Genomic DNA, 26103 nt, shown 5'->3' on the forward strand with positions numbered 1-26103 from the left:
ATGACAGCAAAAGGTCCAATGTATTTAGTGAAATGCAATTGGCCAGTTTTCTATGTTACGTTAATGGAAGGTTTTGTGTTGCTGAATGTGTACAAGATTGCCAGTGCTAATCACTCTTCTAAAGAGATGACACCTACATCTATGCCAGTTGCATGCCTTATTGCATATGAAATCTGGTCCAGAGTATCCTTCGGTACAAAAAGCTCCTCTGTCGATCCAAGGACCTTGTCAAAGTTGGCCAGGTAACCCTCTGGTGTAGTCTCTCCAGAATGTCCCGGGACAGTAGCCAAGGTTGTTCTCGCGGCTCTCCCGCCGCCGACGCTGAATAATTCCCCAGACACGGGGCATTCCTCGCTGGCCAAAGCTACCACAAAGTCGGCCACAAGGTGAGTGTCGAAGTACTGTCTCGTGATACGTTTGACAACAGGCGAGAGGTCCGACATTCGAGACGCAGCCGAAGGCAAAACTCCGTTGATCTTGATTCCATGCCTGGGGCTCATTCGGCCAAGCTCTCGGGTTAAACCGTACGTGGCCCCTTTGCTGGACACGTAGCCCCCATCACCTCCGGCACCCATGCCGAAGATGCTGTCAGAGGAGGTGTTGATGATGCGGCCGTATCCCTGCTTCTGCATGGTCGGATACACGGCACTGATGAGAAGAATAGTTCCCAAAGCAGCAATTTCCCAGGTTCGCCGGAATGAGTCGACGTTGACATTGTCGTGAGAGCTGGCCTGGCCAGCGGTACCGGCATTGTTGACCAGAATATGTACTGTCCCATATGCAGTTATGGTGTTTTGTACTAGTTGTTGGACCTCGGCCTGTATGGAGATATCATGGCCATCGGCAATTGCCTCTCCTCCCTTTTCTCGTATCTCGTCGACGACAGCTTGAGCACGAGAAATGGTTCCACGTTGACCGTCCAGAGAGCCACCATAGTCGTTTACAACCACACGAGCCCCGTATGAAGCCAGTAGGAGGGCGTATTCCTTTCCAAGACCACCCCCAGCTCCCTAACATCTTGGATCAATACAAAGAAACGCTGTAGGGGCGCAAGTCAATACTCACCGTCACAATCGCAACACGGTTTTGCAGAGACATCAACTTGGGTAGTGAAGGCATGATAAACTCGACGCTCTCATTAAGATGAGAAAGTTCAGAAGGAAGTCTATTCAGGCATCAAGGAATAAAAATTAAGCTGGCGAGCTTAGGTAGTATCACAATAATGTTTTAAAATGTTGATATCCCAGGTTTCTTTAACCCTCATCAAGGGCCGTGGTCTCCGTGTACTTTCCCCGCAGTTCGAATCGAATCCAACCAGGGCTTACTTAACTGACTCATACAGCACGACCCCAGCGAGTCAGCCAGCGAGTCAGCTCGCAGCCCTCCTTTTTCGTTCCGGTGACTCTGCCGGTGGAAACTTTCCCTCGGCCTCTTACTACGTCTTGTCAAACCTCATCTTAGGATACCTCCATGCGCACGAGATTCAGACAACAGCAACAGTATTGTTAGTGCCTGTTTGTTCAGCCCATGGCTCAACCTGCGCAACGACAGTGAGTCGTATCGCATGAACGGAGAGCTTGCAGACAGGATAGCAAATTTAAGTTGGCGATTTCGGATTTAACAATTCGTTCATTACTATGCATTTCCTCAAGAACTGGCTTCGCTCAAAGGTAAGATCCTTGAATTGTTCCTACTACTATGGCCTACTCGACATAGGTAGACTGAAATGCAATAACCAAATGAAAAATGTAAGAAGATTAAAACATAGCCTAACAGGATTCGAGCACAGTCTTCCTACTCAGTCTTGTTGTTACCTTCATCGGACCCAGTACCAGGAGCAAGAAAAGTCTTGTGAAAATAACGTGGCTTGACCTTCGCAGCGTACAGATCATCAAGCTCAGCAACTGTGCGGTTCTTCGTCTCGGGCAGCCATAACCAACATCCCGCAAAGCCGATAAAGGTTGTCGCACCAAAGATGAAGCCTACCTTACCGCCGAGATTACCGGCATCTGGGTTGAACATGTATGGGAACACAAAGCCCACTACCCACTGCACTGCACAGAGAACAATGTTGGATAGGCCTTGGGTTCGTGACCTCAGGCGCCAACTGGGGATCTCTGCCACAACTGTCCAGGCAACTGTCCCCAGCGTAATCTGATAGATGAAGCCCTGTTGAATACCGTCAGCTATGATTCGTTGTGTTCAGGTCGAGACCAATATATACCCAAACAAACATGAAAGCGATTGTTACGAGATTTGTTGTCCTCTGTTCTGGTACAGAGGCTCCTCCAACAATAAAGAGTGTCATGGCACATGCGAGCTGGCCCCAGACGATAAGAGGTCGGCGGCCCACGATGGTCAATAGTGGCCATGACAGGATGTTGGCAATGAACATGCTGATATTGTTAAGCATTCCGAGCAGGAATGAAAACTGTGCACCAAACCCGGCAAGTTGATAGTAGTACGACTGATAACCCAAGACAAAGACAAGACCGCTCAGATATTGGCATCCGTAGATGAACATACAGATCAAAGTCCGCTGTCTGTCTGTCGATCGGAAGCAAGAAGCATACGTCACACTTGTCGTCTCTGAATGATTCTCGCGCTCTTGCTCAACAGTGTTCTCGATCAAGGCTAGTATTGCGTCCTTGTTGATCGCCGGGCTGTCCCCATGCAGACGGTCAAGGGACTTCCGGGCAGCTTCGCGGCGTCCGGATCGAAACAACCAGACAGGTGACTCAGGCCAGATCCAGGCAGTAGGAAGAACGAGGCATGGAATGACCCATTGACAGGCAAATGGGATGATGTAGGCATCTGCGTCGTTCTTAGGGCCTAGCTTGTACATGATGCCAGTGAACAGAAGGGTGCCACAGAACTGAATGAAGTTGGTCATGGCCGTGAGCCAGCCTCTTAGTTTGAGTGGTGCAACCTCGGAAGCATAGAGAGGCCCAATTATGAGCCACGCTCCAATGGAGAGGCCGTTGATTGCCTTTCCAGCCGTGAGGATCGCAAGTGACCCGTCATGGATGGAAGCATACTGAACTCCAACCCCAGCAATGGAGACGGCGCAGAATATCATGTTGGTGTATCGACGTCCGATCTTATCGGCGATCCAACCGGTGAACGCAGCTCCGAGAATTGCAGCCAGCTGGGAGACGCCTCCGTAAAGGCTTTGCCAAGTTGCCGGGATGATCCAGCTTGCCGCGTTGCCCTCTCCATGAAGGGTACCGTAATCCTCTCTAGTAGGTAATCTTGTCAGTCATGACCCAAGTAAAATGTATAAAAAGCCTACCGAAACTTGGGGATTGCAAGCAGATTACCCGCAATGTTTCCATCGATGCCATAGCCGAAAACGACGAGTTGGCCATACAGAATCCAGAGAGTGCTTCGCCAAAACACTCGTACCGTCTCGAAGAAACTGAGGCTCTTCTCATACTCAGTCTGGCGGGAAGCAAGGTCGGCAATGTCTTGCGTACCCGTGTGGCTCTGCTCGACGTGTTCAGTAGTAGACATTGACTTTTCCTGCTTGTTGAGATCCATGGTGAAAGTCTTTGTCGATGGAGAGAATATGGCTTAGAATATCGTATGAAAAGAGGCTAGAAATAAATGGAAGGAAACGAAGCAAAATATAGTTGGGTCCAGTGACTATGGCTCTGTCTTTGGCTTGATGGCGCGAGTACTCGATACCCTCCCTACACTTGGTGCGTGTTGGTGAGTTGGTGGGCAGCTGGGAGGCACACATTGACTACCCCAGAAATCCGGTTCACGCACAGACAGTCAACCCCACGGGGAAGATATCGCACAGCCGAGGCTAGTTCTGAGTTTCTACAGGTTCATCGTGGACCTGGACCCTGTGATGGCTGGAAGTGTACGAGCTCTCTTCCATGTAAGATGACTCAAGGAGGTTAGCGGGAAACAACATTACAGGCCCATACCCCACACAAGAAGCTGACTCTCATGTCGAGTCAGCGCGTTGTTGGGGGACGCCATGCTTCGGCTAGGGTACTCTAGTCCCAATAGTTCGGCTTCCTCAATCTGGGGTAGTCCGGAAACCCCCGCAATCCTGTCATGATGTTGGGGTCGCTGACCAAGCTCCGAGTCATCGCTCTGACAACTCCCTGCCTGGGCAGGATACAGGGTCCAGCGCAGGCGGATATAACGGGCATTGTGTTTGTTACAAACCGCCGCTCGAGTATAGATGCAACAATCTCTACCCATGCTAGCGAAATAGGCCCTCTCTTTTAATCAGCATTACTCTTGTACCCCATCGTCTTTCGCAATGACCACCCCAACTGAAAATGATTACTCCGTCACCTTTGACAACAGGGTTGGTGGAACGCCTATCAACCACGACGAAACTGCCCCTTATACCGTTTCTGAGCATACTCTATGGGCTCCTCGCAAGCTGAGGGTTGCCTGCATAGGAGCAGGAGCATCAGGTATTATGATGTGCTATAAAAAAGAGAAAGAGTTTGGAGACTCGATTGACCTGATCGTTTATGAGAGTATGTATTCTTTTGCCTTTATTGATGCATCATTGTGAGAAACGTCATGACCTGACTTGGTGCCCATAGGATATCCCAAACCCGGTGGTGTGTGGTACGCCAACAAGTACCCAGGCTGTCGCTGCGATGTTCCCTCTCCAGCTTATCAGTACCCCTTCGCTCCCAAGTCAAGTTGGTCCAGGTATTACTCTCCAGCCGCCGAGATTCAATCATACTATGAAGAATTCGCCACCAAGAATGGCTACGTCGACAAATACATCAAGCTTTCGCACCGAGTTGACAAGGCGGCCTGGGATGAGACAACTGGCCAGTGGGTCTTGACCATCTCTCATACCAACGAGTCTAACGAGGAGAGCACGTTTGAAGACCGAGTCGACTTCTTGATCGCCAACGTTGGTGTTTTGAACACGTGGAAGTGGCCCGACATCCCAAACCGCGAGGCATATCAGGGAAAGATGACCCATTCAGCCAATTATGACACCAGTCTCGACTTGAAGGACAAGACCGTCATTGTCATTGGCTCTGGTGCCTCTGCAATCCAGATTGTACCAGCCATTAGGCCGACAGTCAAGAAGTTGATCTCGTTCTACCGCACACCCCAGTGGATTGGCCCTGGCCTCGCGATGGATGGGTTCACCGACTCTGAAGGTCGCAACTTTGACTGTGAGTAGCCACATCATGGATGCCATTGAAGCAACAAGCTAAGCCGCCTATATGTAGACACAGAGGAACAGAAGGACGCTTTTGCAAAGAACCCCGAGGCATACCTGGCTCACCGAAAGGAGATAGAGACCAAGATCAACACCAGCTTCCGCAACAACATTGCGAACCATCCCCACCAAAAGCTTGGTCGAGAGGTAAGTTTCGGCTAGGTTATCTGATGTCATGCCACGTTAACATACTACTTATCCAGTTTGTCACTCAACGGATGAAGAAAATCCTAAAAAATGACCAACGACTTGTCCAACGGCTTATCCCAACGTTCCCGATGGGTTGTCGTCGGCTCGGCCCGGCTGAGGGCTTCCTAGAGGCTTTCTTGGAAGACAACGTAGAACTAGCTGGGGGTGAAATCGAGTCCTTCACCAAGGATGGCCTGCGGACCACCGATGGAACCGAGTACAAGGCCGACGTTATCATCTGCGCCACTGGATTTGATGTGAGCTTCAAACCAGTTTTCCCGGTTGTTGGTCGGAACAACGTCTCGCTCAGTGAGGCTTGGAAGGATGATCCGTCGGCTTACCTTGCGGTCGCTGCGAGTGGCTTTCCCAATTTCTTGAGTGAGTTGTCTTGGACGCCAGCCTTGGACACAACTAATTGTTTGTTCTTGTACAGTTGGGTCTCTTGGGCCAAACTGCCCAGCCGGACATGGATCTTTCATCACTGTCCTGGAAGCTGCACAGAACTATGTGTGCAAGATAATCAGAAAGATGCAAACCGAGAATATCCTGGCCATCGACGTGAAGCCCGAGGCCGTTGCCGAGTACAACGAGCATGTGCACAAGTGGCTGGAAAGAACGTAAGATGTCATCTACTTCAACCCGAGTGGATTAATTAAGCTGACTTTGGATAAGGGTCTGGGCAGCTGGTTGCAGGTCCTGGTATAACCAAGGTCGCCCAGGTGGTAAGATTACGGCTCAATATCCAGGATCCCTGGTCCACTGGCGCTTGATGCTCGAGCATCCTCGGTTTGAAGACTACAACATCCGCTATCGTACACGCAACAGGTTCGAGTTCATGGGCAACGGCTTCACGCTGCCAGAGGTAGACGGGCAGGACGTTGCATGGTATTTGGATTTGGAACATATTCAAAAGCCATTGTTCCCTTACTAGTTATTTCACAAAATAATATGCTCTACCCTTTTCGTGCAATTAACTCCCGGCACGAATCTTGTTCCATTGGTCTGGCGTCATAGACCACCTCACCCAGCGCTGGCGATACTCTTCCACTGGGGGTACCGGTCAAAGAATTTCGTGTCCAGCTTCCAGTTGGCGAGGTTCAAGATCTGAGAAGCGATTTGCTGGGGGTCATTCAGTAGATCATGCTCTGCCACCGGAATATCAACTGTGAGATACTTTCCTACGTCGGTCGAAACCTCCTGTAAGACCTCTGAGTCTGCGAGAGACATGTGAATAAGACCTTCGCGAATTTCGGGCCTAAATTTTGTTAATTCGAGTGTTTACTGGGTATCTGAGTCATTATCACCATGCTATGAGATCCGCCGTAACTGGATGGAGAACAGTAAGCTGAAGAGGTGTCGGGCGGAACCACGGAGGAAGACTTTGGTAGGCCTCGTCGGTCCGGAGAATCTGCCACTGTCTTGAAGTCAGTAAACAAAGCGACGGGAAAGCTCTGGGCTTGTGTGTGACTCGACTGACTCTCAGAAACAGGTACAGCACCCAATAAGTTGCGAGAAATTCCGAGGTGCGCCGCACTTTCTGTACTGGTGCCAGATATTTCTTTAGATCAACCGACAGAGTATTTGTTGGGTTATCAAATAAGAAGTCGACAAGCGTTGGTGGCCCTATAGCAGCCGGGTTCTTGCTGGCACGCTCAATGATGTTATGAAGGGGCCGGTCTCTGGGCAATGGCGGGGAGAGAAACATGGGGAGGTGCTGAGTTCGAGGTGCCTCATGGATGGGCCATATCGTCGGACCGAGTGCGGGTATGCAGTGCTCCATGTAAGCACCAAACAGCTCCATAAACCCATCCAGGGCGTCAGGTTGACGAGAATTTGCATAGTCTTCCCACGATGGTTCATTCTCGATTGAAACCTCGGCGCTTTGATCGTGTTCACACGGCGTGAAACCTGTAGCTCGCTTCGATCTCCTCGGACTCTGTGTCAATGCGCGAGTTTCAGCATGAGATCGGGGACAGTTCGTCTGGGCCGTCATGGTCGATGGTTGATCCGGGCACTCAGAGGCTGGTGTCGATTGTTTCCTGGACTGATTTGGGCGGTTCGGGAAGTTTCTGTCATGGAAATCTTGCCCGTGTGGCTCTCATCAAATAGATAGCCTTCACCGTTGAGTATTCTGCTGATTGACTCGTCATGCGTTGCGAGCATGTCAAAATTGGTGTCCAAATCCAGGTCAGCATCTTGGCTCAAGGCCCCGGGCATATGGCTTGCCGTTGTAGACTCGTGCAGCATGAGGTCTTCCAGCCCAGAAAGTCCAATCGGTTCCGAAGCCTCGTGGGTAGTATTCGGCTCTTGATGGGGTGCCAAACGATTCGAGACGTCATTTTTAGTATGTAATGAGTCCGCGATGAATGCTTGCGAGCCGGCATCGTTGTCTCGATTTACGTCGTCGATGGGGCTCGCGCAGCCCTGCGACGCGATAGGAGGCTGACTGATTATCGACCGTTGTCTGAGTTCACGTTGGCGCTGAAGGATGCTTTCCATTTCATCCCAGAGGCTATGCATTTGTTTGAGCTATGTTTTTCCAACTTAGCACTCTCCTCTAAACAGATGCCTTCGGAAGAGAGAGCTACCTCGTCCTGTAGCCTGATATTCTGAGTGGCGAGTTGGGACGTTTCAGACGGACCAGGCGTTTTAAGAAGGGCGATCTGAGCCTCGAGCTCCTCGATATACTGCTTCTGGCGTTTTCTGTGTTGTCTTTGTGCCATTCTGTCAGTCTGGCGTTTCCTCTCCCGTCGTAGCTCCGCCGTATCCATGTTGCCAGGCGTCCCCTCCACGGTCATTGTGGTCAGGGCTTCTTGGGTACGGCAAGAGCTCTAAGGCCTGATTCCAGTCCGTTAAGTATAACACAGTTGGCGTGCAAAGTGACGGGTTCTCTACAAGGCCGTGGGTAGAGCCGTAAGTCGAATCGTTTGATGCAAGTCCGGAGGTTCTCAGAGGAGGGGGGAGATTGGAAGAGTAGGTTTGCCCACAGGAGATCCTCGCCACATTCATCCTTGATTTGACGTTCCCCAAACCAGTCTAGGCTGGAGACGGACAGAAGCCGGAACCCGATACCCCGCATTCTCATCGCCAAACCCCGCAGCCATCGGACTTTTGCGTCCCGATGCCATGGCTTCCGGCATCAGCCACACATGTCGACCACTGATACCAGATGGACATCCTTCAGACCGGGTACTGTAAACTGGGAGAAACGAAACCCTTGTTTTGATTAGGACCGTTGAGGGACCGAGAGTGTGCTATCAAAGTGCGATGGAAGAATAGATCGATTCCAACCCGTAAGCGGTCTAGTGAAAATAAGGTTAGATGCTTTGAGCGGTTCTCCAGGGATCGCAACGCATGAGCCTGCTCCGCAAGAAAGAAAGACGACCAAGGTCTCCGAAAGAGGTCTTTCTAGCACTTGTTTTACTTAATATATTGATTCCTTTAAAATAAGTATTAAGACTTATATTGTATATACAAGAATAATACTATAACGTATTAATCAAGGTACTAAATAAGCCCAGGCAATCCCAGCGCGCAAAATCCTCAAATGTAGGTTGGTCATCCTTGGGGCTGCTACATAGAAGCTGTGGTGTAGAATTTGCCAAAATTACAAAAGAATCATCGTCCTCTTCAACTTCGCTAGTTGACTCTTGGCTTCCCATTTCGCCTGTGTCAGAATGTTCCAGGGATGGCAGATCGGCATCCAATTGAGACGTGTAGTCAGGACGATAGGGTACCTCATCATCACGCGGAAACCTTCCCTTGCTGAGACAGATATCCACGCTCAATATCAGCCGAAGATATAGGCCGGGTTGAAAGACTAGGATGTCGATCCAGTCGAAACTTGTCAATTGGTCATCAGGCTTTGGCATGACAAGATCAACGATGTAACAAACGATGTCATAGATCCAATCCACACTGTCATATCTGGTTTGATAGACTTTCATAACTGTGGCCAAGATTTCTGACTGGCGTTCCTTCGGGGAGGCATCTTCGTCCAAGCCGGGTTGAAACTGGAAGGCGCACTCGCAACATGTATCGTCGATCATCTTGAGAATGAGAGGCAGGACTGTACAGCCAACAGCAGAATTGGGAAGCCATTGGACCAGGTTTCGCTCGACGAGTGTGTTGTGGCAATTGGAGAGGCCACAAGTCGCATCTTGTAAATCGTGCAAGTTGCTGTAGATGACGGGCAGCGAGGACAAAGAGATGCCAGGAGACGGTTGGAAGACGCAATGATGGAGGACCTCGAAGTTGCAAAGAATCATGCATGCAGTGTGATAATACATAAACATGAGATTCGTGTAAAGCTGGATCGAATCGTGCGACGTTTCCGGCTCTGTCAAGGAGCTTGGCGTCGCCATCGTAATAATGACCTGCTCCGGAAGCTCCTTCCTTGTGTCTGTATACCACCCGTGCAGTCGCTGTTTACCTTGATGTACGCATTTTGAGACCTCGGCACTTTGTGCAGGAGACATTATCTGAGCGCAATCACGCGAGAATACCAGCGCCAAGGTGTCTGTGAGGGCCACGAAGAGGTCAACCGTTTGGATGAGAATTCGGGCCAATGTCTTTTTGTAGCAGTGCTATAAACCTTTGACTGTTCGAATTCATCTTCGAAGTCGCAAAGTTCAAGACGATCGGCCGTGAAGTCAAAGACATCCTTTGTGACGAGAATTGGGCGCCTCATTAAGAGGCTTAGAGACCGGTCCCGGATGATGCAGCACCACCATACCCTCTTGAGTAGACGTTTCTGTGCAATATCGACCGAGACAGAGGTTGTAGAGTACTGGGGGGCGTCGGCAAGTCTGGCATTTTCGATGGCACTAGTTAGCCATGACGTGTCGACTTTCTTCCTTGCTGACATGGATGAAAATGAGAGAAGAAGTGCCGCCTGCGCCGAAGAGAGATGGGATGTATCTGCCCCAAAGTCTAGTAGGAGCTTGGCTCGTCGAAAGAATGATGCTCTCATTGACCGAATGTCAGAGTAACCCAACAGCATCACGGTGGTATCGCAAACGAAGGTGCAAGATGCGAATAACATCGCGTGTAAGACGGGCAAGGATATTGCGGGTAGGGAAGAGCCCCCTACTCTCTGTCGATACAGTTCCCAGAAGTCGCCTTCGTGGATAAGAGGTAAGACCGGATGGATGTGAAGGAAGTAATACTGCATAAATTCGTCGAGCAGGATACGGGAAGGGAGATGCAGGCTACCCTGGGATTCAAGGAAGGCAACATCTGTCGATGGGAGAGTGCCCAAACAAGCGAGATCGACGAAGGGATAGTAACTGAAAGGAACTTGGACGCTTGCTGAGAAAGGGAAGACGGTAAAATCGTACACCTCTCCCAGAGGGGCACGAATGGAGTTCTCCATATTAAACTCTAGCAATTTCTTCAGGCCTGTTGGATCTTCGGGCGTCTCTTCGGTAGAATCGTCTTGTGCAGGTACTTGACCTGGACTAGCAGGGCCGTCCGCCAGGTGCGATAGCTGTGTCTCACTGTCCATGATGTTCGGGCCGGTAGCCACCGCCTCTAATTCTTCAGGATATAGGTTGGAAACAGTGTTGACAATGGGACTGCTTGCCTGAGTTTCCCCAGTCGACGGGCCGTTCTCTTCGGCGTGGTGTTCTGGTGAAGACGGCTTCTCAATAGGGACAACCTTTATGCCATGGCCGAGCCTGGTCCTTTTTGGAATCAGTACCATTTCATAGCGAACACGGATTAAGTTGCGTACCCTCTGTGCCTTTTTGGAACCACCTCGCATCGCCTCTGATCGAGAAGGCAGTTGGTGCATGCGCCTACTCTGAGAGCCACATCGCAGCGTACTTTGCGTCGGCGACAGTTGAGGCAAGCTGCTGTTGCCCTCCTGCAGGCCTTTTTGGGCGGCTTAGGCCTTGGTGATGTAACACCGTTGGTGCAGATGTCGGTCTGTTCCATGATACACCGAGAAAGGTGTTGTGGAAAGCAGGGGCAAGATAATACTGAGAGATAAGTAACGAGGTGTATTACCAGGAGCTTGGGGAGGGACTCCAGTGTTCGGTAATGTGGAATGCGTGCTTGTTATTGTGTTATTGAAGCTTGGCTATAAGCTTCAGTTGTGTTACGGCTGTATTATTTCTGTTGAGTTACTCCATCGCCCCCACCCCCTGGCGTGCACAAGTCGGGGATATTGACTCAGTCATGGCCATGTTGGTGAGTCAGCACCGGCTCTCGGCCCATGATCCGCGGCTCACTTCGGCAAAGTGAAGACGGATTGACTTGCCGCAAGAAGATCAAGATGGACACTTCAGCAGCGATGGCAAGCTAGAATCAGGCGCGTTCTGAAATTGTAGTCCTTAACCTAGAACGTGGATCGGAGATCACCTGGGCAGTCACGTGGCAGTCAAGGGGCGTTGGGTCGCTTCATGTCGCGCGTGTTGAGGCTGTACGCGCTAGTTGAAGTGTACTAAGGTTCGCGCGGAACCACCACATAAATGCATGTACTCCTTAGCAGGAGACTGAGGGTCACTTTCAATGACCAGGTCCACAGGCTCTCCGCCTGCCCAAGCGTAAGAGGATATGAAATTGGCAATGTTCAAGATGAGTGAGTAATGGCCCATTTGTGATGAGTGGCAGGCTGCCAAGAATACGTCCTTGCGAGGTTTGCCGCTACCAATTTAGCTGTATATATTAATTTAAGAAATCTAAGGGGTTTTATATGACATTTTATTTCGCAGCCTTTTATAAGCAAGTCAGCGGTCGCTCAGCTCTACCCTCGTTGCTGCAGGTGGATGAAACCCGATCCATTCAGGATACCACTCGTCGGTTCCGTGTATTTGACATTCTGGAACTTCCGTCTCCAAAACGCGTAGAAGCTCCCGCGTGTAGATGTCATAGCCATCCTGGGTCAAGTGGAGACCATCGTAAAAAAGTCGCCCTAGCTCCATGCTGGGGGATGTGCTTGAAGATCCAGGCAGTATGGCATCGAGACCACCATCTTTCAAACCAGTGGTGCGCATCATTGCAGTCCACAAGTCAACGACAGGTACACTTTCTTCCTTGCCAATTTCCCGTATCGCTTGCGCATACATCGCTACTCGATCTGCCCTGCCTTTCCCGTCATGTGGCAGCCGATACTCTTCGACGGGAGAGGGCGTCACTAGAAGGACTTTGGTCCTGTGGAGCCGAACACCTTCCCACTTTAGAACCCGTCTGATATTCGCTTTGAACGTGTCGAGGTCGCAGTGTTGAGGCTCGCCGGCGGTGCAGGAGTCGTTGGCACCAAAATGTACCGTCATGGCAGCGATACGAGGAACAGTTCTCGAGGGGGCCACTGCTGGGAAGAACGACGGTAGTAGAGTCAAAGCCGAATTGGTGTTGTACCCGCCAAAGCCGCGGTTCAGCACATCGACCCGGCGGATATACCGTCTCGTCAGCTCACTCTGTAGTGAGGAGGCGCCTTGCGTGATAGAGTCTCCGAAGAGGAGCAGTTGTGGTGGCGGTGGAAGAGATGCCACTTCGGCGGCGAGTTCCGAGTGCGATAGGTCCATTCGGGCACTCACTGGCGAAACCTGAGATGTGGACATGGTATGAGGATATTTGGCGGCGTGGTCATGTGGTCATGTGTTCACATCCAAAATACCTTCGTTGCCGTCTCACCTGATGCTGGATATCTACGAGGTTCGCTTCATTTTAGGGTTGGGTGGCCCGATAATCTTTAATAAAGCATCGAGGCCGGCAGATTCGGGAAAAGGTATGACTTTCCGAATATGCCGCATCGGCCTCCGAATATCGATAGCTGTTGCGGAGACTACGCAAGTCTCTTGAATGGTTGGGTGATGTGATTCCTTGCCCGAATTGTGGGCGGATTTCGGATCTTGCTGCTCCTTTTGGGCACGGAATCACGCTCGTACTCTTCCGTGCCAAAAGAGGCAACGGAACAACCAACCCCTAGCGTGGCGCCAAATTTTGCACTAAGCCGTTTTATCAAGGTTGAAGACCAGCTTCTTGGCTCTAGCTCGAACGCTAAACTCTGGAGAAGAGGGGAAATCCGGGGACTAGCTGATACCTCCACAGTTAGTCGGCATGGCCATCCCGAATGAGAAGACGACTCCAAATCGCAAGAGGCACAGCTATAGTAATGCTGGCGAATGACATCTGAAGGCCTCGCATATTTAAGGTGATGTGGTCCCCAGCATGATGCCGTTTTGAATAGAGATCAACCATCCCCACTGATTTCAACCCAGCGGCTTCGACATCACAACGACATCACAACGACATTACAATGGAGAAGGAAGACGACAGAGTCGAGACCGTGGACAGAGTTCCTGACACAACAGCTGCTGATCTGGCGACATCGAAGACAGTCAAAGTCCAAAATGTTGCCTATACTGATGCCATCGCCAAGGATAACCTCTCTCCACGAGCATGGTCGGCCTGGAAGCTCTATGGAATCATTGCGTTTGTCACACTAAGTAAGCTAACCACATCGACATGCTCTACACAGCACATATTGACCGTTAATAGATAACTGTGGTAACGGCTTTGATGGAACCATTATGTCTTCCGTGAATGCCATGGATCCTTTCCATAAATTCTTTGGCACTGAAATGGAAGGTGCTTCTATTGGTGCTGTCTTTGCGCTTTACAGCGTCGGCAACATCCTTGGCTGCCTCGTTGCCGCTCCCGCTTCCGATGCATTCGGTCGTCGATATGGCATGGTCGCTGGGTCAATCTTTGTCATCATTGGAGCCGTCATCCAAGCAGCGGCCCAGAATGTTGGAACATTCATGGCGGGGAGATTATTTCTCGGTCTTGGCTGCACCATCTCAGTAACTGCAGCTCCCATCTATCTAGTTGAGATGTCCTACCCTTCTTGGCGTGGAACACTGACTGGTCTCTACAATGTATTTGGCTGGTATATAGGATCCCTTGGTAAGTGTTGATTGTAAGAATTGCTGAAATCTCACTGACATCTTGCCAGCCTCGACATGGACTGCCTACGGAACGGGTCGAATGACATCGAATTGGTCCTGGAGGATCCCCATCATGCTTCAGGTCGTCCCCGCGGCTATCATCCTATGCGGAGTGTGGTTTATCCCAGAAAGTCCCAGATGGCTCATGGGTCATGGTAAAGAAGAGCAGGCCCGAGCTGTGCTCATCGAATACCACGGGAACGGCAATCCCGAATCAGCCGTCGTTAAACTGGAGCTCGAGGAAATGCGTGTGTCCCTCGAATACCAGGCAGAAATCGAAGCCAGCCAGAAATGGTGGGATTATCGCATGCTCGTGAATAGCAAGGAGAACTTACATCGCATGTACCTACTCTTTATGGTCGCGATTTTCTCGCAGTTCATCGGTGGCTCGGTCATCACCTACTACATGCCTGTTATTCTGGAGAACGTCGGCATCACCAGTTCTTCTCAGCAGCTTCTGCTCAACGGCGTCAATGTTATTTTCGGATTCTTTAGCGGCATGGCAGGCTCATTCAGCGTTGAGAAGTTTGGGCGCAGACGTCTGTTTCTTTGGGGTAAGTTGAGAAACTTGAGATCCACCTCACATGCGATCATGGCTGACATTTCCAGGCACATTCTTGACCGGTCTCGTTTATATTCCCATCAACGTTATCGCAGCTACTTCACACGGCCATGTTAGCACATCAACCGGTTACGCCTTCATTGCGATGATTTTCCTGTATGGTATCTTCTGGTCTTTCTGCTGGACACCTCTGCAGGCTTTGTACCCAAGCGAAGTGCTACCCAATAACATTCGAGCCAAGGGTATAGCCGCCTCCAGTTTCTTCAGTGGTGTTTCGGGCTTCATCAACACTTACGCCACACCAATCGCCCTTCAGAAGATTGGCTGGAAGACATACACCATTTTTCTGATTCTGCACTTTGCAGAGTGGGCCATGATGTACTTTGCCCTTGTCGAGACCAAGGGCCGGTCTCTCGAAGAAATCGACGAGATTTTCCAGAGCGCCAACCCTGTCAAAACATCCAAGCAGAAGCATGAAGTCTACATCAAGGACGGTACCGGTGTCACTGCCGACTTGGGCGCAAAGGAAGCATGAATGGGTTCGCTGTCGGAGGGGACGGGAGTGCCGCCGTTGCACATGAATGCTTCGGCCGCTCTTTTACCTATATTGGACGCCCACTTATGTGGCTCGGCAACATTCAGCTTGTGACGGTTGGATTTCCCAAGGGATAAACTAGTCCGTTCCAGGTTTATGTTGGTAGAATTGTAGGGTAGAATATGAGCTAAGTAAAGATGCCACGTCTCTTAATAGTTAATCGAGCGGGTTAGGCGTATTGAGGTAAAGAAGTTGTATTAATAGCTGGCGAGCTAAGTTCTATTAAGGTGTTAAAGAATGTGTTCTATATAATTGAGTGGTTTGTAGTGAGTGAGTCGTGAGTCTGATGGTGAGCATGTTAGGTGAGTCGTGAGTTTTCCATATAGCGGCGATCTTACCTACCCTATAACGCAGGACCTCTAGCCAATTGCGACGCGCGTCCTTATCTAATCAGGTCACCCCCTTGCAGATCACCGTCATCAGCATCCCTTGATTCACTTGATCTGACCTTGCTCCAGCATTTGGGAAGAGGACACGTCGGCGGCCAAATTCATCCATTATGCCTCTGCCAGATCGTGTGGGCCGCTCTGGGTCTACTACTCGAGGGGTTCACGACCAATACCCTCTGCTTGAGCCTGGAGAACGCGACGAGACTACCGTTCAGGCTTCCGACCACAGACAGCGTGATGGAAATGCCACGGCAAAGGTGATGCGGGAGCTTGGGATATCGCCCGAACGCCGCATCAAGGTGACCCCCGAAGACGACGCTCGCGTGCTACGGCGCATCGACCTTGTTGTTCTACCCCTGATGCTAGCTGTCTACTTTTTGCAAGGTGACATGGCCGCTCCTTGCCACGTTTATGCTACACTTGACTGACTTCAACACGCAGGTCTTGATAAGGCGACAATGGCTTATGCATCCATCTTTGGCATTATCGAGGACACGGGCCTCAAGGGCGATCAGTTCTCCTGGCTAGGCTCCATCGTCTATGTTGCCCAGCTCATAGCGCAGTTTCCCCTGGCATGGTTGCTTGTGAAGTTGCCGATTGGTAGGTTCACCAGCCTCATGGTTGTTCTTTGGGGCCTCACCCTCACCCTGATGGCTGCGGCGCATACCTTCAAGACCCTGCTTCTCGCTCGCTTCTGGTTGGGTGCTTTTGAGGCCAGTATTGCACCGAGCTTTATAGCCATCACACAGATGTTTTGGCGCCGTCGGGAGCAACCTCTGCGAATGTCTTACTGGTATGCCATGAACGGATTCACAAATCTGGTATGTTTTGCCATTTAGACGATCTACTACGCTCTTGGGCTTATGAGTTTTAGTTTGGGAGTTTGATTACGTGGTGGCTTGCCCAGTTTCAATTCGGACTCAGACCCTACCAGGTACGCTACCAAAACGACCTCGTATGGCCCTTCCGAGCGGGCGGATAACTCACCATTTATTCTAGACAATCTTCATCTTCTTTGGCATTGCCACTGTCCTGTTCTCATTCGTCCTGTTTGCGTACATGCCCGACTCTCCGGCAGAGGCCAAGTTCCTCAGCAAGCATGACAAGCTCATCGCGATCGAGCGACTAAGAATGAATCAGACCGGCGTCATGTCGCGCAAGTGGCGATGGGACCACTTGTGGGAGACGATCAGAGACCTTAAGACGTGGCTGTGGTTTGCCCTCATCTTCAGTATCTCGTGCGTGCCATCTGCCCCAAACTTGCGTCTCGTTTTAATCTTGCCTCAGGGTTCCTTCTGGTGGCGTCGCCTCCTTCGGTCCCCTGCTCGTCCGGTCATTCGGCTTTGACTCGTTCCAGGCTATTCTATTCAATGCCCCTTTTGGCTTGGTACAGCTAATTTCTACCGTGGGCGGCTCATTCGTGGCGACCAAGTATCGCAAGAAGGGCCCAGTTATAGCTTTTCTAACCTTGTTCCCTATCGCGGGTTGTATGATCATGCTATCAACGCCGCATTCGGCTGACCGTAAGGCGACCCTGCTATTTGGCTACTATATGATCTCCGTATTCCCGGGCATAGGTGCGTCTTCTGCTCTGCTGCTCAACCATGACAGAACTAACTCTCGTTCCAGTCCCCTTGATCTACTCTTGGTCCTCCTCTAATACCGCTGGCGACACCAAAGGCAAATGCAACTCGTCTGCCTTGTTCATTGGCCAATCCCTCGGCAACATCATTGGCCCTTTGTTGTACAGACCCTCGGAGGCCCCCGAGTATTTTCGGGGTCTGTATTGGAATCTGATACTGTATTGCACCATCATAGTTCTCGTCGGCATCACGAGCGTCTACCTTGCCCATCTCAACCGCAACCATAGCCGTCGTCGCGTGCTGGCAGGCAAAGACGCCATCATCCAAGACTATAGCTTGCACTCGCTAGAAGAAGCAGACCGACTTCGGAGACTGAAGACAATGGAGGAGCAGCAGGTTGATAATGCATCAGATGAGACGGGACATCGAGTGGGCTCGCGCGCATTTGATGACTTGACCGACTTGATGAACGACGAGTTTATCTTTGTTTTCTGAGCATCGCCTGCGACAGAGGCATGAGTTGCAAGTCGGAGGCCGGGACTTGGTTGTTCTTCTTCTCTTGATCCTTCCGTGCTTTGTTGGCGGTCTCACCACCGGCTTCAAACGTGGTACGATCGCGAGGGAGGGTGGCAGAGGCATAACAATGCGGAGACTCTGACGCGGAAATGTTCCGGGCGGAAAGTGCGCAGGCGTAATTTCAGCAGGCAAGACTGGGATCGGAATGGGTTGAGGGCACTGGACAACATCGCGTCTGGCGAGGAAGTCCTTGGCCTTTCGTGCTGTCTCTTTGTCCATAGTGTTGTCTCCAAGTTGTCTTGAATGCGGGTACTTTATATTTTAATACCTTGAATATTCGTACAAATGAAAGTTTCAAAACTCTCAAAATGATGCAAACTCTTAAAACTTTGATGCCACGCCAATGTCTGAAAGGTTTACAGCGAGGCTTACCCAGAGTAGCCTACAGAAAGGCCAGAAGACGACGCTCCTTAAGCGACGCAACTCGGCTACAATCGATGAAGATAATTAAAGCCTGGTGGCGTCATAACATCACCAGGTTCACTCAACAATATGGATAAGAGTCGGGGATACTGACTGGTTTAAGATATAAAGCACCACCTCGTATACAGTAGACATCCGCTAACATAAAGACAACTCTACCTTGTGACGGGACCACGAGTATCCCTACCGTTGGTGTCTTTTCATAGCTCGGTTACTTCTTACAAGTAGACAATCAGAGCTTCCGACGCCTTAAGAGTTACCCCAAGCTTCCCCTTTTGAATTCTCAATGTTTCCATCTTCCTGGCCCCGCGAAGCCTGCAGTTTTCATTGGAAAAGGTTTGACCTGTGATGAAAAAGTTAGCAGATAATTCTCAGAAAAACCCTCAGCCGAGCGATCAGGAATATTGAACACACCTCCGATACTGGGCTCAAGAGAAGCATCGGTTTGCTCCAAGGGAATCATGGTCTCGCTGCTGGGCGCGGTCATGCGAACTGCTTTGACATTGCCATTCTTCAGTCCTATAGCTGTGAATGTAGTCTTTGAGCGCGAGCCACTGCCTGAGTAATAATCAGTGTTAATAAACACAAGCTTCAATGGCCTCCCCTCTCGGTAAATAATATACTGAGCGTATGGATCTGTGCCATCATCACTTTCCACGATGTGGTCACCTCCGGCTGCAGCAAGGGCTCCGAAGTAGGCCCCGTAGAAGGGAGCGTTGACTTGATCGCTCAACCACCAGTTGAAGAAGGCTACAGAAAGTAGTCAGAGGATATGACGATCAGGCTTAGGACTCCATGACTCTACCTTGGTTGATGGTGCCCTGGTGGTAGAACAATCGCTGGATGCCGAGCGACAATGCACGTAAGGTCTTGTCAACTGCCTGGATTGCGGACCCAAAGGTCGCATCCATTTCGTAGTCAAGTCCGTGAAACCCTGTTTCGCCTGGCATAAAAGCATTAGCAATGCCAATCACACTTCACTCGTTAGCAATATTACGACGGTGTACATACCGAGAATGTAGGGCCTGCCAACCGATCTCGCGGTGGAGATTGGTAGAAGGTTCAAGTCGTCCACCGTCCTCTGATGTGCCATCTCAACCGCCAGGTCATCCCCGGTTGCATTGGAGAAGGCATACAAGTGTCCATTGTAAACTTTGGTGGCATCCTTCACAGTCTGATTGTAGGCTGAGTTGACCAGATACGGCAAATTCGGCCATCCTGGCTCAATTTCGAATGGGATGGCATACCCCCCTCCAGCGAGGACAGGAAGTGGGCTCTTCCAGTGATTGATAAAGTCTTGTGCCCAGTCGGCCGCATCTGCCGCCTCCTGGGTCTCATTCCAAGGGGCCTCGGCAACAGGATATTGCCAGTACTTGTAGAACACTATAGAAAAGATTCAGCATTGATGATCGTGATCCAGGTGGTTGTCATGAATCTCACAGTCAGGTTCGTTTCCAAGCTCCAGAGCCCACAAGTACTTCTGGACCCTCGCCTTGGCTTCCATGATCGCAGAAAAGGTGTTGGTCCTGTTGTCCAAGCCACGGTTAAATCCTGTTAAAGTTTAGCTATGTAGATGTCGAGAGAAAGGTCCAAGTTACCCAAGATTGTTTCACTCTGGAAGCTCTCTATTCAAGGAATCTTTGTCAGTTCTCACTGCCATGGAACTCGATCTCCGGTACAACACTTACTGATCAGATCAAAGAATCTGGGGCCGTAAGTAAGGTTCATGGGAGCCTCGAGAGGGTCATCGACTTTGTACGAGACATAGCCCCCGAAGGTAGGATCGTACGTCGCTCTATCCTGAGTGGTTCCTCCGATGCGAATGGGCATCTTCTGACCGTAAATCTTGTTAAAGTGGTCGATGCAAGGACGAGTCAACGAAATGTTCGTCATGTACGAAGGCCACATAAAGAACTCGAATCTAATAGTTTTAGTTGACTCGTGAGCACACAAGAATGGCGGGACTTGAAGACGTACGAGGCGCCCACGGGGGCAGCATCTATCGCAACTGCATCCTTTGGCTGTGTCGCCGGTACTGAATAACCGGGGGCAGCACTGGCGGCGTTGGCCAAGCTGAAAAACATTAAATGATGAAATTGAACCATGCTGAGAGTGTGGGTTGGATTGCCGGCACGCTTGAGGCTGATTGTTTGTGAGGAATCTTGGTCATTCTCTCGTGAGGCGGCTCTCTTTATAACACCACAAGTGATAGACCTCCAGCACTCTGCCCCGGATCACTAGTTACGGTAGCTTCATGATGCGAGCACCCCGGAGAAGTTACCCCGGAAAAGCCTACCATGCAGCTTGAGAGGACAAGGGTCGAAGGAAAGCATTGCCGATGCAGGGGCATGCTAGCCCCGTTCGTTCAACCTCGCTTTTCGTTTACTAGTCTCGTTCAACTTCGTTCAGTGTTTAGAGGAAAATACCTCGTGGCCTAGTTCGACTTAACACGCCCCGTCTTTCCCCGTGTCTCCACCATCCTAAGATTCCCCCACCGTCTTCGGTCCCTTGACTCGTGCCATTGGTTTGCCCTGATCACCAACGGGCACCCGGGTCAAGGAAAAAACGAGATACCAGGACAAACATATTAGCTTATCCTTGTCTAAGCATAGTCAATAAAAGAACGAAAAACAAATAAGAGAGCTCTAAACTATTATTATTATTATGATATATTTCTAAGAATTTTATTATACTTATAGGAAATTACTTATTAAATCTTAGATGAGTTAGTTAATACTCTCTGCCGTTCAGGTGTCTCGTTTACTTCTTCACCAGCGTGACGGGCTAGTCGTGCGGAGCGCTGGATCACGCGATGGGTGCGGTGTATGTAGTCCCGTGCTCTCCCATTCCTCAATCCATACTGCGGGTGATTCGGCTCAACACAACCCGAATTGCCGTCCCCTTGGAATCATTCGGCCAAGCTCACGACGAGCACAAATAAACTTGAGCTTAACCAACGAGAAAATATTCCGTCGCAATCCGAGAAGCAAACGGCTTCCCTTTTGGTTTTGACCTGTTCTTCTGCTGCCTTTGTCTTCAGCCAACTACATACCCTCGATGGCGGCGGGAACCGTAGACACGACCTGGATGTGGAATCCTGCTTTCCGCGAGGATTCCACGTCTACCGCAGGACGCTTTGTTCACTTTCGCAAGACCTTCTTCATTTCCGAAGAGGTGCCACCTTCCCTCGAAATTCAGATCACCGCCGATACACGATACAAGCTCTACGTCAACAAGCAGCTAGTCGCCTTTGGACCCGTCAAGGGTGATGCCAATCTTTGGTTCTACGATGAGGTAAACATCGGTCCACACCTACATTTGGGCGAGAATCACATCGCAATTCATGTCTTGCGACTCTTCCACGGGACTTCCTGGGGCACAAGCTTCCCACGCTTGGGGTCAGGCGGTGTCCGTATAGCAGCAACTATCGACGATGCCGTCTGGTCGCCGCAGATTCGAAGCAGCACCCTCTGGCAGACGGCAATAGATCCATTTGTGACTCTACGCCTCGATGAAGCTGAGGATGACTTCTTACACGTATACGAGAAGGTTTCGACCTCAGATGTTGCATCCCTGGAGTGGGTTTCAGCCGTGTTGCTCCGATACCAAAATTCCACAGGCGTCACGGCACCATGGAAACTGTCACCCCGTCTGATTCCACTCATGACAAGACATAAATGTCAGTTCAAGACCATACATAACGTTGAGAGCTCCTTGGGTCATGATGCATGGAAGGCTGTGGTCACAACCTCCCACCCCGAAGACAGCGACATCCTCATCCCCGCTGGTACCAGCCACCAATTGGACCTCGAGGCTCAGAGCCACACCACCGCCTTCATCCGCTTCCGTTTCAAACGCCCCAAGGTTGGGGGAGCCTCCCTTACCGTCACATACTCCGAGAGTTACGAAGACGACCCAGAGTTGGTTCCTTATCTCCGCCGCAAGGAAAACCGACGAGACACGAGCAAGTCCCTGATCGGGCCCAAGGACATTTATACTTTGCGGGGACAAGATGGAGCCCTGGACCTAGGCTATTACGACAATGAATCTTCCGAGGAGATATACATGCCTTTCCACTGGCGAGCTTTCCGATTCATTAGACTCGACATCCAGGCAGGATCTTCGGATTTGACAATGCGTGGCATCGATATCGAAACGACTCACTACCCTCTAGAAGTACTCTCGAGTTTCAGGATGGGATCAAGCGATAGTATGATGGAAGAATTATACGAAACGAGCATAAGAACACTGAGGAACTGCATGCACGATTGCTATGAGGACTGTCCCTTTTACGAACAACTTCAATACGCCATGGATACACGCAGCTCCTCGCTATTTACATATTACCTATCCGCAGATGATCGCCTAACGAGACAAGCAATTTTGCAACTACATAGCTCGTTCCAACCGCGCATCGGACTGACGGCGAGTCGAGCACCTTCAAGCCAGCTCCAAATCATCCCTCACTTTTCTCTTTACTGGATCTGCATGCTACACGACCACTTCCAGTTCTACGCCGACAAAGAGTTCATTCGGCCTTTCCTCCCGGTTCTGGACGCTGTTTTGGACTACTTCCATTCACGTATCGATCGTCGGTTCGACCTGGTGTCTCTGAGGAATGAAGGAGGCGTCTGGAACTTTCACGATTGGGCCGAGCAGTGGCGGCCGTACGGTATTCCACCGTCGGTAGTCAAGTCCGGTATCTCGACGTATACCAACAACTTGTATGCGTATACTCTCAAGGCAGCAGCAAGGCTACAGCTCACATGCGGAGCCCGGTCAGCTCTGGCAGACGAATATTCTCATCGAGCGAGCCGGATTGTAGACGCTGTCAAACAGCATTGCTTCGATGGGCAGTACTTCACCGACAGCATTGCTGCAGGCTCAGACCCTATGGTCGATCGTAGCCAGCATAACCAAGTCTGGGCAGTCCTCAGCGGTGCTGAATCCGGTACCACTGCTCAAAACCTGCTACTAAACGCCTTGAAAACGTCCCAAGGAGGCAATTCACTCGTCAAAACATCCATCTCGATGTCATTCTATACGTTACGTGCGATCAGCGCTGCTGGGGGATCGTTATACGAAGACTTGTTTGCCGAGTTCTGGGGGCCATGGCGCCATCAACTGTCCCTAGGCTTGACAACATGGGAGGAAGATGACGTTTCACACCGCTCAGACTGCCATGCTTGGGGGAGTGCTCCCATCTATGAGTTCCTTGCAGAGGTGGCGGGCATACGACCTGCAATGCCAGGATGGGAGGAGTTGAAGTTTGTTCCGCGCGTGAGCCTGTTTCCTTCTCTAGAAGCAACCGTGCCGTTTCTTAGAAGAGGAAGAATGGCATTGGCAAAGGTTTCTTGGCATTCATCAGACGGAGAGACGACTGTCGCGTTGCGCTTTGAGGGATTGATTGAACCAGTCTTGGTGCATGTCAAACTGCCGGGGCAGCCAGACATGGTCATGAGTAGTTCAGAAAAGATGACATTTAGTTGTACAAGGGTGTAAATAGCCTAATAGACTGAGACCTAGATTATTTCGTTTAAATAAAAACACTTCATGCTTCCTCCTGCCCCTATATATTGAACTGCTGGTATGCAGAAGATGCGAACAAAGGTACACGAAACCAGCTATCTGGACCTTGTGGAGCCATGTCGAAGTATAATTGATCAGGAAATACGGGCAGAAGAGTGTCGGATTGCTCCACGTCCATACGGTTTGGGTTATCCCACGTTGAACCTGACTGGCCTGGATTGATGACTCCGCGCAAGAATGGATCTGGCCGGAACTGATCTTCAATTTGGGAGGTAGTGACTCGTAAATCCGCCATAAGTTGAAGTATCGTGCCTTGCCCCGGAACGGCACCCGTGTCTAGCTCAGAGATGGCCTGGCGCAGGAGCCGTGCGTAGGTTGCGCTGATCTGCCAGAAGCGGCCTATGCTGCTGAGAAGCCCCGAAAAGAGGGACAGCCTTGCGACCGATGTTGACTCATTTTCTCCTGTGATGCATCGGCGTGCGATCAAAAAGCGAGCGGCGATCCAGATTGACCAGGCGAAAGGCCAACCAAGCTTATCGCTGACATGGTCAGTCGCCGTGGTGGTGATCCGAGACAACACTTCCAAGCTACGCAAACATCGCTGCAGGCATTGCTGACGAGTGTCTGAGTAGGCTTCAGATTGCAAAGTGCCGTGGGATGGCAACGCCATAAAGCCATTTACGTATATGACGAGGGCGTGGAAGTAGCCATGAAGCATAAAAAGCGCAGGCGGTATTGCTTTTCGGGCACGATCCATGACTACTGTATCATGATCATTGCTGTGCCAAAGCAGTTGAGACGGCAGGGCCTCCATCCAAGCACCGAGCTCCGCAGAGACATTCTGTAGGCTTTCCAGCCAGGAGGAGACTATTGGCTCTTGGTTATCGCGAAACATCGCATACTCGATGCCCACTCTGTGAGCTCTGCGAGAGAGATCAAACAGCTCCAACTGGAAACTGAAAACAAAAGGAGGGGCGAAGGGGGTCTCGGCCATCCCTGTGGGCGTTTCTCGCCAAACTGACTGGCGGGTAGGGAGGAAGTGTTGGACATGATCGTCGCCCAGAGTCGAGGTGTGGTTGGTTGTGATGCAGATGCTGCAGTCAAGTGCATATATGGCCCAGAACAGCCGCTGCCGAAAGAGGCCGTCGCTTTTACTCAGTGCCTCGTGGCTCTCAGTTCCTGTTGACGTTCGAAATACCAACCCATCCGTGTTCTTAAGCTGCACAGCCAGTTTTGTCGCCACCGCTAACGGTCCCCAAACCTGAGGGCCATGGGTCATGGCAGACAGGTCCAAGACGAGAACAGTCAACACCTCAAGGGAGCTATACGAGGGCTCCTCGAGCACGTCGACGAATATGCTGCGCTTGGAGTACTTCCAAAACGAGTCGCTGGATGCTTGGTCAAGACGCGAGTCGAATGAAAAGGGTAAAGCGACTCCAAAGAGAGCGTAATAGAGCAATGGTGGCTCGTCTGCAGAGCCCATATCCGCACATACGCGCTGAACGTCTAGGAATGGGAACCATGGGTGGATGTGGCAAAAGTACAGTGAGGCCAGAGAGATGACGAGATCTTTTGGTGGTCGGCGCTCCTTGATCTTACGAGTACGCTCGAATGTCGCCACAGCCGCCGGGCGAGGAAGCATCAAGGCTGTGGGAGAGGACTCTTCACGGGATGGGATGGGCGCGGCTTGAACTGCAGGCCCGGACGAGACGGTGGCCTCCGGATTGCCACGGATGGCTCGCAACTCGGCTTCGAGCATCTCTAGCGACCAACATCATGAGCCATGAACTGAAGCAGGTAGGCAAGCAAGCAAGCAAGCACTCACCAATCTTGTCTTCGAGCACCTGACGGTGGCCCGCCGGAAACCCTGGTTTGCGCCGACCTGCATATTCGCACTCGACATGTGCGCGCTCGCAGCGCTGACACGCTGGAGTTTGACGGTCACACTTGGCTTTGCGCCGCTTGCACCGTTCGCATCTAGACCGTCTGTCGTTAGTATCTGTTGCTGTCGCGTTGGTCGAGAACGTACGAGGTCATGCTTCGGGCCATGTTACGCCGCGAGACAGGCTCGGCCATTGTGAAACTGGT

At 50.9% G+C, this 26103-nt stretch overlaps 11 protein-coding genes across 11 annotated transcripts; 4 read left to right on the top strand and 7 right to left on the bottom strand.

Moving 5' to 3' along the window:
• Window positions 1-110: 110 nt before the first annotated feature.
• On the bottom strand, window positions 111-1119 carry MRS44_007073 (uncharacterized protein; the record flags this gene model as incomplete). The annotated part of the gene is made up of 2 exons (XM_046284233.2): window positions 111-1010; window positions 1066-1119. 2 exons carry the CDS (start codon window positions 1117-1119, stop codon window positions 111-113), a joined length of 954 nt encoding a protein of 317 aa, XP_046129394.2.
• A 675-nt stretch (window positions 1120-1794) lies between these two features.
• Window positions 1795-3540, bottom strand: MRS44_007074 (uncharacterized protein; the record flags this gene model as incomplete). Its single annotated transcript, XM_046272940.2, has 3 exons — window positions 1795-2169; window positions 2225-3239; window positions 3293-3540. The coding sequence occupies 3 exons, from the start codon at window positions 3538-3540 to the stop codon at window positions 1795-1797; spliced, it is 1638 nt and encodes a 545-aa protein (XP_046129393.1).
• A 739-nt stretch (window positions 3541-4279) lies between these two features.
• Window positions 4280-6335, top strand: MRS44_007075 (uncharacterized protein; the record flags this gene model as incomplete). Its single annotated transcript, XM_046278794.2, has 6 exons — window positions 4280-4505; window positions 4575-5168; window positions 5226-5362; window positions 5419-5782; window positions 5838-6021; window positions 6077-6335. The coding sequence occupies 6 exons, from the start codon at window positions 4280-4282 to the stop codon at window positions 6333-6335; spliced, it is 1764 nt and encodes a 587-aa protein (XP_046129392.2).
• Window positions 6336-6424: 89 nt separating this feature from the next.
• MRS44_007076 (uncharacterized protein) lies at window positions 6425-8202 on the bottom strand (the record flags this gene model as incomplete). The annotated part of the gene is made up of 5 exons (XM_065620386.1): window positions 6425-6659; window positions 6709-6818; window positions 6882-7443; window positions 7548-7933; window positions 7993-8202. The coding sequence occupies 5 exons, from the start codon at window positions 8200-8202 to the stop codon at window positions 6425-6427; spliced, it is 1503 nt and encodes a 500-aa protein (XP_065476458.1).
• Window positions 8203-8889: 687 nt separating this feature from the next.
• Window positions 8890-11341, bottom strand: MRS44_007077 (uncharacterized protein; the record flags this gene model as incomplete). Its single annotated transcript, XM_065620387.1, has 3 exons — window positions 8890-9975; window positions 10140-11088; window positions 11139-11341. 3 exons carry the CDS (start codon window positions 11339-11341, stop codon window positions 8890-8892), a joined length of 2238 nt encoding a protein of 745 aa, XP_065476459.1.
• A 794-nt stretch (window positions 11342-12135) lies between these two features.
• Window positions 12136-12969, bottom strand: MRS44_007078 (uncharacterized protein; the record flags this gene model as incomplete). Its single annotated transcript, XM_046277061.2, has 1 exon — window positions 12136-12969. One exon carries the CDS (start codon window positions 12967-12969, stop codon window positions 12136-12138), a length of 834 nt encoding a protein of 277 aa, XP_046129389.1.
• A 698-nt stretch (window positions 12970-13667) lies between these two features.
• MRS44_007079 (uncharacterized protein) lies at window positions 13668-15455 on the top strand (the record flags this gene model as incomplete). The annotated part of the gene is made up of 4 exons (XM_046283813.2): window positions 13668-13857; window positions 13910-14317; window positions 14367-14912; window positions 14968-15455. The coding sequence occupies 4 exons, from the start codon at window positions 13668-13670 to the stop codon at window positions 15453-15455; spliced, it is 1632 nt and encodes a 543-aa protein (XP_046129388.1).
• Window positions 15456-16014: 559 nt separating this feature from the next.
• Window positions 16015-17982, top strand: MRS44_007080 (uncharacterized protein; the record flags this gene model as incomplete). Its single annotated transcript, XM_046278793.2, has 6 exons — window positions 16015-16288; window positions 16346-16725; window positions 16779-16838; window positions 16904-17142; window positions 17192-17481; window positions 17534-17982. 6 exons carry the CDS (start codon window positions 16015-16017, stop codon window positions 17980-17982), a joined length of 1692 nt encoding a protein of 563 aa, XP_046129387.2.
• A 722-nt stretch (window positions 17983-18704) lies between these two features.
• Window positions 18705-20591, bottom strand: MRS44_007081 (uncharacterized protein; the record flags this gene model as incomplete). Its single annotated transcript, XM_065620388.1, has 7 exons — window positions 18705-18829; window positions 18901-19236; window positions 19292-19429; window positions 19498-19869; window positions 19927-20037; window positions 20175-20407; window positions 20464-20591. The coding sequence occupies 7 exons, from the start codon at window positions 20589-20591 to the stop codon at window positions 18705-18707; spliced, it is 1443 nt and encodes a 480-aa protein (XP_065476460.1).
• Window positions 20592-21543: 952 nt separating this feature from the next.
• MRS44_007082 (uncharacterized protein) lies at window positions 21544-23988 on the top strand (the record flags this gene model as incomplete). Its single annotated transcript, XM_046274063.1, has 1 exon — window positions 21544-23988. The coding sequence occupies one exon, from the start codon at window positions 21544-21546 to the stop codon at window positions 23986-23988; it is 2445 nt and encodes an 814-aa protein (XP_046129385.1).
• Window positions 23989-24055: 67 nt separating this feature from the next.
• On the bottom strand, window positions 24056-26091 carry MRS44_007083 (uncharacterized protein; the record flags this gene model as incomplete). The annotated part of the gene is made up of 3 exons (XM_046272937.2): window positions 24056-25776; window positions 25841-25992; window positions 26045-26091. The coding sequence occupies 3 exons, from the start codon at window positions 26089-26091 to the stop codon at window positions 24056-24058; spliced, it is 1920 nt and encodes a 639-aa protein (XP_046129384.1).
• Window positions 26092-26103: the final 12 nt, after the last annotated feature.

This window comes from Fusarium solani (assembly GCF_023522795.1).
Source record: "Fusarium solani strain SB1 chromosome Unknown bctg00000004, whole genome shotgun sequence".
Classification (NCBI taxonomy): domain Eukaryota; kingdom Fungi; phylum Ascomycota; class Sordariomycetes; order Hypocreales; family Nectriaceae; genus Fusarium; species Fusarium solani.